This window comes from Marmota flaviventris, chromosome 6, assembly GCF_047511675.1.
Source record: "Marmota flaviventris isolate mMarFla1 chromosome 6, mMarFla1.hap1, whole genome shotgun sequence".
Classification (NCBI taxonomy): domain Eukaryota; kingdom Metazoa; phylum Chordata; class Mammalia; order Rodentia; family Sciuridae; genus Marmota; species Marmota flaviventris.
In genome coordinates, this window is record NC_092503.1 from 115,759,380 (window position 1) to 115,774,565 (window position 15,186).

Genomic DNA, 15,186 nt, shown 5'->3' on the forward strand with positions numbered 1-15,186 from the left:
TTTTTAAATGATGTGAAAGATTCACAAGAAAATAGGCTGGAATATCCTGGCTACCTAATAAGTCAACATTCTAGAACAGCACTGTCAGAACTCTCTGGGAGGATAAAAATATTCTATATCTATGTTCATCAATAGGGTAGCCACTAGTTATTAAGTTACTGAGTAATGAAAATGTAGCTAGTATAATTGAGGAACTGAATTTTTTATTTAAATATAATCTGAATTGAAATTGCTAGTTGTAGATTGTGGCTACCATACTGGACAGTACATTTCTAGAATACCATCTTAGAGTCTGGTTATTAAATACTTTTAAATAAAGTCCCTTAACCTCCCTTCCAAATGTAACACACACATCAAAATTTCTTTCTTGTATCTAAATATTTCATTCAGCAATATAATCTTATTTTATTTATATATATATATCCTGCTCAGAGCAGGATCACTGGTCCTTCAAAGCCTATAGTAGAACTAAGCAGTATCAATGTCATTCACCGTTATAATGAAGGCCCTTTTTGCAAATCACTCTGATACCAAGCCCCACTACATTCAACAAGGCAGAATCTGGATAAATTTTTTTAAGTTTTCATTAAAATAACAAAAGTGGTAGGTCATGACTAATCACTTGGTTCATGTAGCTTTGCTGAACTACCAATTTTAACCTTTCTTCAAAAAAAGAATCTGTGGGGAAGTAGAGACGTAGAATTGTTTATTAGGCTTGGCTTCCAGTTTAGGGCACACAAACCCTACCCTGAGACCAAGTAACAGAAAAAAATTAATCTTGATCTGATTATTGTAGGATTTCAAAACACCACATCACTTTACATGGACACAAGCTACTTATAACCTAATAAAATTCCAAATTGAATTAGTTATCACCCTCTTAGTACTTTGCTCTGAATAAATATGTATACACTATTCATAGTTGAGATTTTAAAAAAAAGAAATTCAATTATTTCAAAAGATTCTTAGTCCTGATTCTCCCACCTAGGAAAAAGAGTTAATTTTTAAGAAACCAATGTTTTTTCTTCTTCTTGCTTGGTTTTTTAATTTTTTATTTTTTAGTTGTAGTTGGACACAATATCTCCATCTCATTTATTTTTATGTGGTGCTGAGGATCAAACCCAGGGCCTTGCACGCCCTAGGCAAGTGCTCTGCCACTGAGCCACAACCCCAGCCCAAAAAACCAATGTTAATGTTAATACCACTAAGGATTATGAAGAGATTTTTTTTTTTACTTAAAACTTGCCAGTATGACTTAAAATACTGAATTCTCTTTTTTCAGGGGATGGGTAAATAGGAGAAAAAGAGTAAATGGGGAAAGAAGATAAGAACCATTTGTCCTATATGTTAACTGAATCTAATGCTTAAAACAACTGCCTCAAACCAAAAGAAACAAAGTCCATGTTCACTTTTTTTTTAATTGTCTCCCTGTGCTTCATCATATCAAAGAGGCAAAATCACATTTTCTGAATATCCCAAATGTAATCAGGAAAAATGGGATAAGTAGATAAATGTGCTGACAGTGAACACTTAATTTAAATCATGGTGTATCTTTATATGCACACAATATTCAAAGATGCAAAGAAGACCTGCACAAACAAGCTGTTTTGTTTTGAAGGGACTGTTTAAAGGAGTTTAATAATCAAGGGCTAATTAATGGCATCACTGGCATGAACATTTTGCTGATTACCTAGTGATTCATGCTATGTTCACATGAACTTGAAATCCCCGGTTAAGCTAGCTGAAATGTGGCGACATGCTCCAATTGGGAGACTGGAATTAAAGAAACTAAAGGAATATGAGGGCCACACGCTGCTAGGAGTCAAGAACACTATACAGATGATCCACACAGTAACAGATATGATATTCTCCATTAATTTACAAATTAATACAGAATAATTAATGTGCTCAGAGAAAAAGAAAAAATACATGTGAATCAAATATATCAAAAATATATATTAATTCTATCTAAACTAAACTAGTCAATATTGTATGACTGCCAAAAATCAAGTGGAATAAAACAAATCGTGTTTTCAATCAACTCTATACTAGTAACCACTTCAAGAATGAAATTTATTTTGTGATATTACTCCCTTTTATCCCCATCTCTGCCTATCCTCATCTTCACTTAAAATGTATCTATATTTAGCAGATCTAGATTGTACACAAAACTCAATAGAATTGATCACAAAAATGAAATCCTAATAAAATGTTTCCCTAAAGAAAATGCACTCATGTAATATTTGTTTTATGATACTAGAAAATCTTCTTTTAATCTTCAAAACCATGAATAGTTTACATAGTAAACCCCACATTTAAATACTCCATTATTCCCCTAAATACCAATCAAAACATTTATGTCTACTATATTATAAGCCTATTTATGAAACATACAGAACTTCTCAAGGTTTCCACATTTTTTCATCCTGCTGGATTGTTTGGGTTGGGCATGATGGCTCATGCCTGTAATCCCAGGGAAGCTAAGACAGGAGTATCACAAGTTGGAGGCCAACCTCAGCAACTTAACCAAGCTGTAGGTAACTTAGCAAGACTAGTCTCAAAATAAAAAATGAGGGCTAGGGTTATAGCTTAGTGGCAGAGTGTTTGCCTGACACATGTGAGGCACTGGATTTGAGCCTCAGCATGACATACAAATATATAAAAATAAAATAAAGGTATTGTGTCCATCTACAACTAAATGATTTTAAAAATTAAAAATAAATAAATAAATAATATGAAAAGGGCTGGGGCTATAGTTCCATGGTAAAGTGCACCTAGGCTGAATGGGGGTGGGAGTTGGGGGGTTATCCCTGCAATTGTGAAAGCAAAATATCAACAATAGTAACTGGGTTTTATACTAATAAGTAAAATCAGGAGTAAAATATTTCCTAATTACCCTATTATTCTATAATATTATTCTATGATACATATATTCTTATTCTCTTACTCTTCTTCTTCCTGTTTTTTTCTATAACATTCTAGGTCTATTCTTTGAACAACTTTTGAAAATATTTAGGAAAAATCTTTGAGCTTCAGTATATTTTAAATGTCTAAACAATTTTAAGACTGGGGATGTAGCTCAGTGGTAGCATACTTGCCTGGCCCTAGGTTCAGTCTCCAGAGCAGAAAAATATAAACAATTTTAACTGCAGATTCAACTACTACTACTTATGTCTAAATAGTTTTAAAGTGCTTTCATGTATGTGCATATTTCAACTAAAAAATGAACAACTATTTTACTTCAAATATGACAATTATCAAAAACACAAATTTTTTGCCTGATTATTAAATGCCTAAAATGAGCCCAAAAAATCTCTTATTTTACTAAAAAGTTTAAATCCATATTACAGGAAACAAATCAGTTCAATCCTAAAAAAATTGTATATGTTATATAAATAACTTAACTTTCATAACAGTTATCTTCAACAATTTCCAAGGCAGCAAATTTTCCCAGTGGAGCAATGGTCTGTCCATAAAATAACCTAATTACCTATATGCAATTATACAATATAAGCCAGGAGGTAAAGAAATGTGTTCTAAGCACTAACATATTTGAATTATATGCTCCTCTTGGCATTCTCCTCTCTATTGTGTTCCCACAAGAAAGATCTCCAAGCTCTCCTATTTACCAAGGCCCACTGACTGGTGTCCTGAATGGACAACGCTGGGCAGCAAATCCTGCAGCCTGAGTCACTGGACAGAGCAGCAATCCTAAAGGAACCGCCTTTACTCAGCTGGTGCCAGAATATTCTGCCCAGAGGCTATTCTGCAAAGGCCTGGGTGTGGGTCTTAGCCAGCTGACTTTAAAGACCTACAGGTTCCAGAGTGCTATGCTGCAAATAAAATTTTTAGATTACGTAGTTGCCTTCATCTTCATGAAGTGAAAAGGCAACAAAGATACCTCCCTGAATGACTGCACCATCTACTTCTATTCTTCCCCACCATTACACCTCTCAAGCCACCACCACAGTTAATTTGATTTCTCCTGACAGGTGTTCTGGATTTCCAGACCTGGCAACACCCCACGAACATACACACACACCCAATCACAAAGAAAGTCAACCAATAATCTTTCAAATCAAAGGTATCACGTCAGTTCCTGCTCAAAGTTCTTTATTGGCTCCCCACTGTGCTCAGGATAAAAGTCCAAAGTCCTCAGCAATACCCCTTGGAGGCCTGTTATCACCAATTCCTCTCACCTCCTGGTCTTCATCTCCAGCTGATCATCCTTCACATCTACCAACTGACCCATTCTGTTCCTAAAATATGTAGCGTGTTCTCTCCCCCCCACCACCACCCCTCTCTCTCATTCTGGCCTTCACCTATACCATACCTTCCTGCCTGAAAGAAATACTACCATTTCCATTCTCTCCTCCTTTTATCCTTCCTATAGGATTAGGCTAAAATGTCACTTCCTCCAGGTTACCTTTCTCTACTTCCACCCCAGCTAGGGTAGGCCCCTCACATGGGCACCCTTGTCAATGTACTGCAACTGTCAGTTAATTTCTCTATGCCTTCTGTTCCAGAGGATAGGGCTAGTATCCCCCTGTCCACCAGTATATCAAAGGCACTCAAACATTTGGAGACTATACCCTTATTTAATGAACATAATCATGAATGTGGCCAATTAACAAACGGAAAATATGTTCAAAATTAATTATGACATGATGGAAAGGAGGCAACAGCTTTGTTATCTTTTGATATAAAATATAAACTACAGAGGTGTTTACAAAAACCCTTAGAAACTGTTAAAACACTCTAGAAATAATACTTTTCACAATAAAAGTATTAGCTTTGTGATCACTACTCCTGTTAATCCAACTAAAGTTTATTCAAAAGTGCCAGATTAAAAGTAGCAAAAAAGGAACGCTGATTGATTTTTTTAAGTATTACATTAGTATAACTTTTCCTGTCTGCTACTACCAAACTCTCTTGACCTTACTCAGAACCCTCCTGGCTAAAGGTTAAAAAGCTATCCCATTTCCTTAGTTTCTAAGCCTTGATAACAAGGATTCCAATCATAACAGTCCCAATGACTTAAATATGTTGCCAGGAAATAGAACTCTGATACATCCTGGGCATTACAGTAGTTACCATAGACATCTATTTACTTTTAAGCCACTATATCTAATAATGAACTACAATCTAAGGTATTGATACCAGATTTTTCCAAGGCAGTGACTGATGTCATAAATGTGAAGGTACTAGCACTCTAAAGAATGCACCAGCTCCACCCTATGCTCTGTGTGAAGGGGCAACTTATCTATACTCTCTAAGACTAGGAATAAAGAGGTAATGGCTCCTACCTCAGTCTCTTGCAAGAATTAGATTGTCCATGAAAGCACTTCACAGACAACCCAACAATTATTTTTAAATCACAATGAAAAAAATAAATAAACCTTAAGTACTTTTCACATATCCAAGATTTTTAGCAATCCCATAACTTCTTTATGATTAATGTCCTTCCACTGGAAAATTTTTGAATAAAGAAAGATAAGAAAACCAGGACCTATTTTATCATAACTTTTGTATTTGACAAATTCCACTGGAATCTATATTAAGATCCACTTTCTGGGCTAGGGATGTTAGTTCAGTAGCAGAGTGTTTGCCCAACATATATCAGGGTCTGGATCCAATCCCCAATACCATAAAAAAAAGAAAAAGAAAAAAACTTTTTAATCTTTTTCTGCACTCCTAAAATCAAATTCTTAAATTCTTTTAAAACCATTCCTAAAGTATGGAAAACAGCAAAAAGAAAATCTTTCAATACTTTTTCCCAAGATGTCCTCACCAGAAACAAATCACTTCCTTCCTGTTTCTATTTTATTTCCAAATATACAGAATCTTAAAGGGGGGAGGGGCTTTTTTTTCAATCACAAAAGTTGGCCTTCAAAGTCTCCAGTCTCCTTACTTCAGAATGAGAGTCATGTGGTATGATGAAGGCACCTGTTAAGTGAAACCCAAGTATTCCAAGGACAATTCAAACTGCTGGGTAAGGGGAGGGGGTTGATTTCCTATCTCATATTGTTTCTGTTCTAACACAAGATGGCCAAGTAATAATACATCCCCTGCCCTCTCTGAACATTTTTATCATTTTTTCCTTAAATGGGGAAAGACGAATCTGAGAGCCAACTGAGGAAATTGGCTCTCACATTCCCCAAGCCAGGTGACTTGAGGTTTTGTTGGTTTCTTGGTTGTTTTGTGTGTTTTGTTTTTGAGTCTTTGGGGTTTTGGGACATGGAAATTTTACAGACCTCCTGAAACGTGTTTTAAATAAAGGTGAGACCTCAATAATCTTCTAACTTTACCCCAGCCTGGGTCTGGAGTCGAATGTTACAAATGAGTGACATATGAACAGCTTCCTAAAAGCAAATGGGGCACTGGGATATAATTTAGGAAGTGATGATGCAAGTCTCTGGGGAACAGGGAGGAGGGGAGGTGAAAAAGTCAGAGGAAATACCCTCCTGGTGCCTGGGCACCAACTCATAGCAAAGCGGGGGAGGGTGAGCTGGCCTCGACACGCCAAGGGAAGGGAGCACCCTGCTCCACCTGGGGGTGCCAACACCGCCCCCTCACTCCCCCGTTTCCCTGCCCCCCTCACCCCTGGCCCGTCGTCCCAAACTGCAGGCCAGCGAACCCCAGAAGGTGGCAGCGCACCCCGGGCAGGGCCTTCTCTGCCCACCCCCTGCTCCCCACCCGGTAGCCCTCCCCAGGCCGCGGCCCCTGCCCCCTCCCGATAGGCCCGGCCTGGGCCCAGCTCCCAGGGTTCGGGCCTCCCCAGCCCGAGGCCGGCCCTGGCAGCCCGGACGCCCGCGCCCCTGGCCCCGGCCCCCGCCCCCACCCAGCCAGGCACTTACCCCCAGAAGCCGCAGGGACAGCGAGGCGGCAGGCTGGGCGCTTTGCTGCGCTCGCTCCCGGCGTCTCCCATGGTGCTCGGCGGCGGCTGAGTTCGGTGGAGGCAGCGGTGGCGGCTGCTGGGCCTGGGCCCCGCTCGAAGGAGGCGGCGGCGGCTGCGTCGGGGGTCTCGGGGCGGGGGGAGGGGGAGGGAGCGGGCGCGCGGGCGGGCGCGAGTCCGGGGCTCCGAGCCGGGATTCCAGGCCGGTCAGCTGGAGGCGGGCCGCACCACTCGGCCTGCAGAGACGGGGGGGCCAGGGGAGGCGCGGAGAGGAGAGGGAGGGGAGCTGAGGAGGAGGGGCGTGCGGGTGAACCGAGGACCGCGGGGGAGGAGGAAGACCCGGCGTCCTCGGCAGTTCCCACCGCCGCTCCCCAGCCAGAGCGATGTCCCGTGTGGCGGCGCGGGGAAGGACCTGAGGCCCGCGCCTGCTCTGGAGTCGCAGCGACCGCTGTGACGCCCCAGGCCCTATTCACTCCGTAACACTCTCCCCTCCCCCGGAGGCTGCGCTGACCGGACAATGGCCGCTCCGCCCCTTCCCTCCGCGTGCACCCCTCCCAAGGAGTCACAATGGTCTCGCCCGGGGGAGCCGCCGCCAAAGCCCAGCAGCTGATCAGCTGGGATCCGGGCGTGCCACTTTGTTCAGCGCCTCCGAGGCAGAGTATGGGGCTGTGGGCAGAGCCGAGAATATCGAGCGACTGGCTTCTGAGGCCTTCGTATTCGTGGAACTTTTAAAATTCGGGGCAAACTTACCTTCCCCTGTCTGAGGAAGGGGAACAGATTTCTGAGTACTTTGGGGAGCGCTGGCGGCCCCACAAAAAGGGAATGGTACGCCCCAAGCGGGTGGGGGAGGAGCAGATTAGTTGTTTAGGGTAAGTGGGGCCAGTCCCAGAGCGGCGGCGCATGCGCCTTGAGACCCTATAACCGGGTACGGGGAGGGGCCTAGAGGGAGCGTTTCCAAACCCGGAAGTGTGTTTCGGTTTCCCGGTGCTCTCGGGGTCCTCCACTGAGACCAAGTCCTCCAGGCAAGTGTTCTCGCTCCTGGGAGGTGCCAGGGAACATACGTCCCCAGGTTGCCAACCTGGTGGTAATCTCTGACTTCGCATTGCCCCGCACCCAGTCCATTCTTCCAGTTCTACCCAGTGAACTGATATCTGGGCAGTAAAGATGTCTAGGAAAGGTACTTCTCCCACCCCGCAGTCTAGTTCTTAGCTTCTCCCCACCCTCACCCTCACATGTCCACTCGCTATGCCTTAATTTGGAGAGTCTTTCTTCTTCCTGCAGTGGACAAGTTTGGATTTTGGAGGGAAAAGGGGAGATTTGCCTGAATCCATCATGGAAAATGATAAGTGACCAGAGAAATTTGAGCTACTGAAGAAGTCCTTTAGCTTTCCTCGTCCTTGATCCTGAACCCTTTTTGTTTTCCAGCCATTTGTGAGCAGGGAAGGCCATTGTTAATGGCTAATTTCATCACGGAGGTAACTTGCACCAGACCTCTTGGAGAGGTGACCTATCACTGAGGGTCCTATGAGCTAACTTCTACGTCCACGCTACTTCAGGAAGGCTTTCTGACTCTTAGGAATAGCTGCCATGTATCCATCCAGAAATATCAATCTCAGAAGATATTGCCTAAGTTAGTTTTATGACCAAATGTTACTATTTTATTTCTTTAGCTACCAGATCGCATTTCAGTTTGCATTCTCTCTGGGTTTTATTAACGTTGATGCCGTTTATCCAGAACTTCTAAAGAGCAAGGATCATATTTAGCTTCATAGCCTAATAATGCTGTTGATGGTGAAGACAACAACTGCAAGAAATCAAGCCGCCTACCCAGACATCACGTGTACACCTCTAATCCCAGCAACTCAAGAGTGTGAGGCAGGAGGATTGCAAATTTGAGACAAGCCTTGACAATTTAGCCAGACCCTGTCTCAAAATAAAAATAAAAAAGACTGGGGATGTAGCTTAGTGGCAAAATGCCCCTGGGTTCAATCCCCAGTACAAAAAAAAAAAAAAAAGTCACTTCTGATTTATTATATGTAGTATTTTTATCAATTTTGTAAACTTTCACAAGCATTTAATAAATATTTTTGTCCAAAGTGCACAGAATAGAGGAAGCCATTCAGTCTGCCTCACTCTTATGGATTCATAGTAGCCTTGAATTTTTTTTTTATTTTTTTTAATATTTATTTTTTAGTTGTAGTTGGACCCAATATCTTTATTTTTATGTGGTGCTGAGGATCAAACCCAGGGCCTCACAGGTGCTAGCCCAGCACTCTACAGCTGAGCCACAACCCCAGCCCCTATCCTTGAATCTGACATAAAATTACCACACACATGAAAGATATAACAGCCTTAGACATACAGCCTTTGAGTTTAACAAAGTAAGATTAAGTAGAACTCTATTGCCATTTTGATGACTTTCTTTTATGTATGGAAAAGGAAACCCTAAAACCCAAAGGAAAATTTAATGTACAAAGAGTGTCACCTGGCACAGTGGTGCAGGCCTGTAATCCCAGCAGCTCTGGAGACTGCAGCAGGAGGATTTCAAGTTCAAAGTCAGCCTCAGCAATTTAGGGATGTGACTCAGTGGTGAAGCCCCCTTGGGTTCAATCTTCAATCCTTAGTACCAAAAAAAAAAAAAAAAAAAGTGATTGTCTACCTCTTATTTGCCAGATATTCAATTCAACAAGCATTTATTTAGAACCCAATATGTACAAGTCATTTCCTAAATCCTCCAGAGACTAAAAGGATTAATAAAACATAGCATTCAAACTTCCTAGTGAAGATAATTTAGCTACTGTCTTCCATGTACCCTGTATATCAACTGCTAGTTGCCATTCCTTATTTTTTCACATCTCCATTTCTTTGTCCTTCCTGTTTCCCTCCTGCCCCAGCTGCCCTTCTCTCTCTTTCAGCAAACTCCTTCTACTCCTACTATAGAAGCATGTTGCCTCTTCAATGCCTCCCAAACTCTGCCCCTGCTGAGTTGTTCCTTCATTCCTCAGCCCACCTAATCTTCATGATAGGACCATCCAGGAAATTTCTATGCTCACCTCTTCTCCCAAACCTACCTCCAAAAGGACCAACATTGAAGCAAACTCCATCTATATTTGCTGAATAGAAGAATTAATCTGGTAAAATCCAATCTTAGCCAGGGGTCTTTTCTGCAAGTAAAGTCACACTTAAACAACCTTATGCAAAAAAAAAAAAAAAAGCTGGGAGGGTGTGTGTATATATAAAATCTTACAGGACCCAAGGGCACACAGTAACAAGATCACACTAGATCTCACGAAGGTGCCAGGCAAAAATAACATACCTATAATCCCAGCAACTCAGGAGACTTGAGACTGAGGCAAGAGGATCACGAGTTCAAGGTCAGCCTTGGCAATTTAGTGAGACCCTGTCTCAAAAAATAAAAAGGACCTAAAATATCAACAGGAAGCCAAGTGGCTATTCTCTCAAATTCCTTTTCTCTTTGATCATATGTTCCATTTTTGCTTTTCTCTGCAAAGCTGCTTAGTTCTTTTCTGTAGAACTGCTTTAACTGCTTCTCTGGGAACAGAATCCAAGCTTATCTCGTTTCAAGAATCAGAAGAGACTAGTGAGTGTCTATGAACCTCAATTCGCAGGAGAAAAAAAACAAACTAATTGGTCCAGTCTATGGTATATCAGACTCTTCTGGAGGAATATCTGTCACCAGTCCACTTCTTGGCACTCTTGTCACCTTTGGTCAATGGAGCAGTGAATAGTTAAGGCTCTTGTAATACAAACATGGCTGCCAGAGGACTGTTCATGTGGGCTGGGCCACTGTTCTCAAAAAAGATCAGTTGTGTTTTTGGCAGATTCCAAAAGTATTCTCCACAGACAAAAAAGGAGTATAATGCACTGAAATTTAAAAACATAAAGAATAATGGACATAGCCAGGCACCCTGTTATATACCTGTAATCCCAGTAATTTGGCATGCTGATGCAGGAAGATCACAAGTTCTAGGTCAGCCTTGGCAACTTAGACTATCTCAAATTAAAATATGGGGTTAGAGATGTAGCTCAATATAAGTGTGCCCCTGAGTTCAATCCTCATTACCACAAAAAAAAATTTTTTTTTAAAAGAACATGTTCAAGGATTTTCCAACAGACTCGTATTTAAACTATCCTGGGCCTTAATTTAAATGACTTCACTCAAAGAACCCTTCACTGATCTCCCAGTTATGTTTCCCCATTATTCTCTTACATTCCACTATTTTCCTCTGTAACACTATCATAGTTTATGATTAAATGTGTGTATATGAGTTTTCTCTCCCAGGATCATGTCTATTTTGTTCACCATGACTACATTTGGAAGACATTCAATAAATATTTGTTTTCAGAATTAAAAGGCACAATAATTTGTTAAACCAATGTGAGACCCACATATGGATTGGCAACCTGATCAGACCATCCTGGAGGACTGTCTCTGTCACCAACCCACCTGTCCTAGAGCACACTAAAACCCACTGCTCGCTTTTCGGTCATTCTGTAATTGTATAAAATGAGACCCAGTGTTGATGTTTCCTGTTATGACATCTCTAGCCGTCTAACTCTTCATTCTTAGTTCCCAAGGTCTCTATTTGAACAGTGCTTGATCAAATTCCTATAAAATGCCCACTTAGTTGGCTGAGAGCTCAGACAGGACATAACATTTCAAGGTATTATCAAATTAGGGGACCAAAGTGTGGGGGTAATTGGCAGAAATGCTTTTGTCATAATTGTCTTGACTATTTTCTATCATGGATTAACATTCCAGATGAACCTGTGATGTGACTCTTGGGAGTAGTTTGCAATCACCATTGGTCCAAAAGGAGTCGTCTACGTACTCTGCAGGGGCTAGTAAAGGAAAATATTAATGCTTCAGCAACCAGAGCGCTTGAAGCAGTAACTGAGGTTGTATGGGAAGAAGCCCACACAAGGGCAGGGACTGACACCTGGGCTGTTCAAGAGACCTTACTTAACCCTGGAGGCATGCAAAAAAGAAGGGTCCTGTAGGGACATGAGAGAAAAGAGATGGTCCTCCATTCTGATTCTTAGCCTTACCCCACAACCCTTAACTCTAGTTCAAACCCTTTCATCAATGGAATCCATTATAACCTGCTATTAGCCTCAAAATCCAACCCAAACTCTGGCCTCAATTTTAATCCTAATCTATCTGTAAAATTTAATACCAGATTTCAACCCTAAGGACAACCCTAATTCTGTGAGGTTAGCAAAGACTCCTTGCCTTGTTACTAGGTTATTTTCCCACATCCTTTTCTTGTGATACTTGACCCTGACCCACTTGTGGGAATAGAGACCCCTGTAACATCCTAGAACACTGGGGAGAATGGGACCCAGTACCAATAATCAGAAAAAGAAAAGGACCTTGATGTTCTGATTCAGATGAGGTGTCCCCCAAAAGCTCATGTGTGAGACAATGCAAGAAAGTTTAGAAGTGAAATTGTTGGGTTATGAGAGCTTTAACCAAATCAGTACATTAATTCACGGATAGGATTAACTGGGTGATAACTCTAGGCAAGCAGGGTGTGGCTGTAGGAGGTGCATACATTTGGGGTATGTATTGGGTCCTATATATTTTGTCCTTGTTAAGCAGAGTTTCTCTCTCTCTCTCTCTCTCTCTCTCTCTCTCTCTCTCTCTCTCCCCCCTCCTTCCCTCCCTTTCTCCTTCCCCCTCTCCTTCTTTCTCTTTCTCTCAGTCTCTCACTCACTCTCTCGTTTTCTCTCTGTTCCTGGTGCCATGTCCTGAGTGAGCCACTTTCCTCCACAGCATTCTTCCACAGTTTTGCCACACCTTGGGCCCAGAGCAATGCAGTTATCCATCTACAGACAAGACATCTAAAACTGTGAGCCCAAAATAAACTTTTCCTCCTGTAAAATTGTTCTTGTCAGGTCTTTTGGGCACAGTAGGGAAAAAGCTGACTTAAACATTTGGCCTGCCAGGAAAGAAAAGGCATCTCTCGCCTGAGCAGGAGGCCAAGGCTCTGTCAGTTAGATGTCCTGTTGCCTCATTCAGGTGCTGCTCAGCCAGAAAAGATGAGATCCAAGTCACCTGTGTAGACGCAGGAACTCATGGTACAGCCTACCCGGAGCAGAAGACTGAGTGAGATCCTTCTGCAAAACCGTTTGTTGCAACTGGCCGAGTGGCTTCCTGACCACATCAGAGAACAAGATCTCTTGTCTCTGCTCTCCCCTCTCATTTAGTTTGGTTTCCCAGGGATTGGGAGTGGGGTGTTCTCAAGTCATTGAACCAGACCCTCTCTAAGGTTCCTTCTGGCCCTCAAGTTTCCTGATGTGCAGTTGATTCTTTTAGTCACTCACGGTCCAGTTGGCATGATTAGACTCTCAGAGCCAAGGGAAACGAAGAGCAACCAAGCAGACTGTCTCCGGCCCTTCTCGGGAAACTAAAAATAAATTAAATAAAACAAAGAGTGTGACGGGAAGAGAAGGGAAGAGAAGAAAAAGTGCCACCAACTCACATCCCATGTTCCTCTTGCTCATGAAGCAGTTTGTGATTTCCCTGTGCTCACACCCATCTCGGTGTGAAATTTAATTTTACTGACTTTTAAGTTTATTTTAAAAAATGGAAATGTTTTCCCCATAAATACTTGACCTTTGTGGGGGGGAGGGTCAAATAACAAGGAAAAAGTCTTCCCTAATAGTACTCCCCCCCAGAGATATCCTTTGCTAACAGCTTGGTTTCCAGGCATCTTTGTATATAGTCATATAAACAAAGAGTATGCTCGTGTCAGACATATTATGATTTTTTAAAAATATGTTTTAGTTGTAGATGGACACAATACCTTTATTTATTCATTTTTATGTGGTTCTGAGGATCGAACCCAGTGTCTCACACATGCTAGGCAAGTTCTCTACCACTGAGCCACAACCCCAGCTCAGTATGATTTTTTTTAACTTTGAAATATGTAATGGGAATCATCTTGCACATCATCTTACAATAGTAGTTTTATTGCTACAGGTATTCATCAGAGTTCTCCAGAGAAACAGAACCAATGGGAATATATGTGTGTATGTATAAGTACACATATGTACACATACACATGAAAAAATTGGAGTGAAAATATATATATATATATAAAGACTGATTTATTACAAGGACTTGGCTTACATGATTATAGAGACTAAAAGGTCCAAAGATCTACAATCTGAAGGCCTGAACACCCAGAGAATCCCTGGCATAAGTTCTAGTCTTGAGTCCAAAGGCAAGAGATTGATGTCCCAACTCAAATACCTTTAGGCAAAGAGCAAATTCTGTGTTGCTCAGCCTTTTGTTCCATTCATGTCTTCAACAGGTTGGAAGAAGCATGCCCAGTCTGCTTTATTCATTCTACCAATGTGTTCTAATGCATTTGGGATGCTATAACAAAATCCCATAAATTTGGTAGTTTACAAACAGCCAAATTTATTTCTCTCAGCATTAAAGTTTGGGAAGTGCAAGATCAAGCCACCAGGAGACTTAGTCTGATGAGGGCCTACTTTCTGGTTCACAGATGGCACCTTCTTGCTGTACCCTCACATGGTAGAAGGGACAAATGAGCTCCCTTGGCCTATTCTATAAGAGCATTTGTGCTACTTCCAAGAGCTCTGCCCTCATGACTTAATTACCTCCTAAAAGTCCCACCTCCTAATGCTATCACCTTGGGGGTAAGATTTCAACATATGAATTTTTCAGAGACACAAGCATTTAGACCAATATTTTTTTTTTAAAGAGAGAGAGAGAATTTTTTTAATATTTATTTTTTAGTTATCAGCGGACACAACATCTTTGTCTGTATGTGGTGCTGAGGATCGAACCCGGGCCGCACGCATGCCAGGCGAGCGCGCTACTGCTTGAGCCACATCCCCAGCCCCGCATTTAGACCAATATTAATCTTGTCTAGAAACATCCTCATAGACACACCCATAATAAAATTTAACCAGAGCCCAGTCAAACTGACACACAAAATCGACCAAGACACTAAAATCAGTTGTTCTAAAAATCAGATTGCTTGAGTCCAAATGTAGGTTCTGCTATCTCTGAGAATGTAGGGAAGTTACTTAACCTGTCTATGCCTCAGTTTCCTCATCTGTAACAGAAGGCATGTATAATGGGCCCAGCTTTTTTGCTCCCAGTTTCTATTTGGTGGTCCCACTTCTCCCTGATCCCAGACCTTCTCAGGGCTACACATACTAACTAGTTTAATCAGAAATCCCTCCCTATCTTTCTGGCCACAAGAATTGGTATTGGCTCAGGGAGAAGCAGG

General features: G+C 41.7%; 1 protein-coding gene across 1 annotated transcript in view; it reads right to left on the minus strand.

Moving 5' to 3' along the window:
- The window catches only part of Zfand3 (zinc finger AN1-type containing 3), a 313,535-nt gene extending 306,509 nt beyond the window's left edge, over nucleotides 1-7,026 (minus strand). The window contains exon 1 of the mRNA XM_027943576.2: nucleotides 6,858-7,026. Coding sequence (XP_027799377.1) covers nucleotides 6,858-6,928 — 71 coding nt within the window. The 5' untranslated portion in view covers nucleotides 6,929-7,026. The remainder of the gene's footprint in view (nucleotides 1-6,857) is intronic.
- Nucleotides 7,027-15,186: the final 8,160 nt, after the last annotated feature.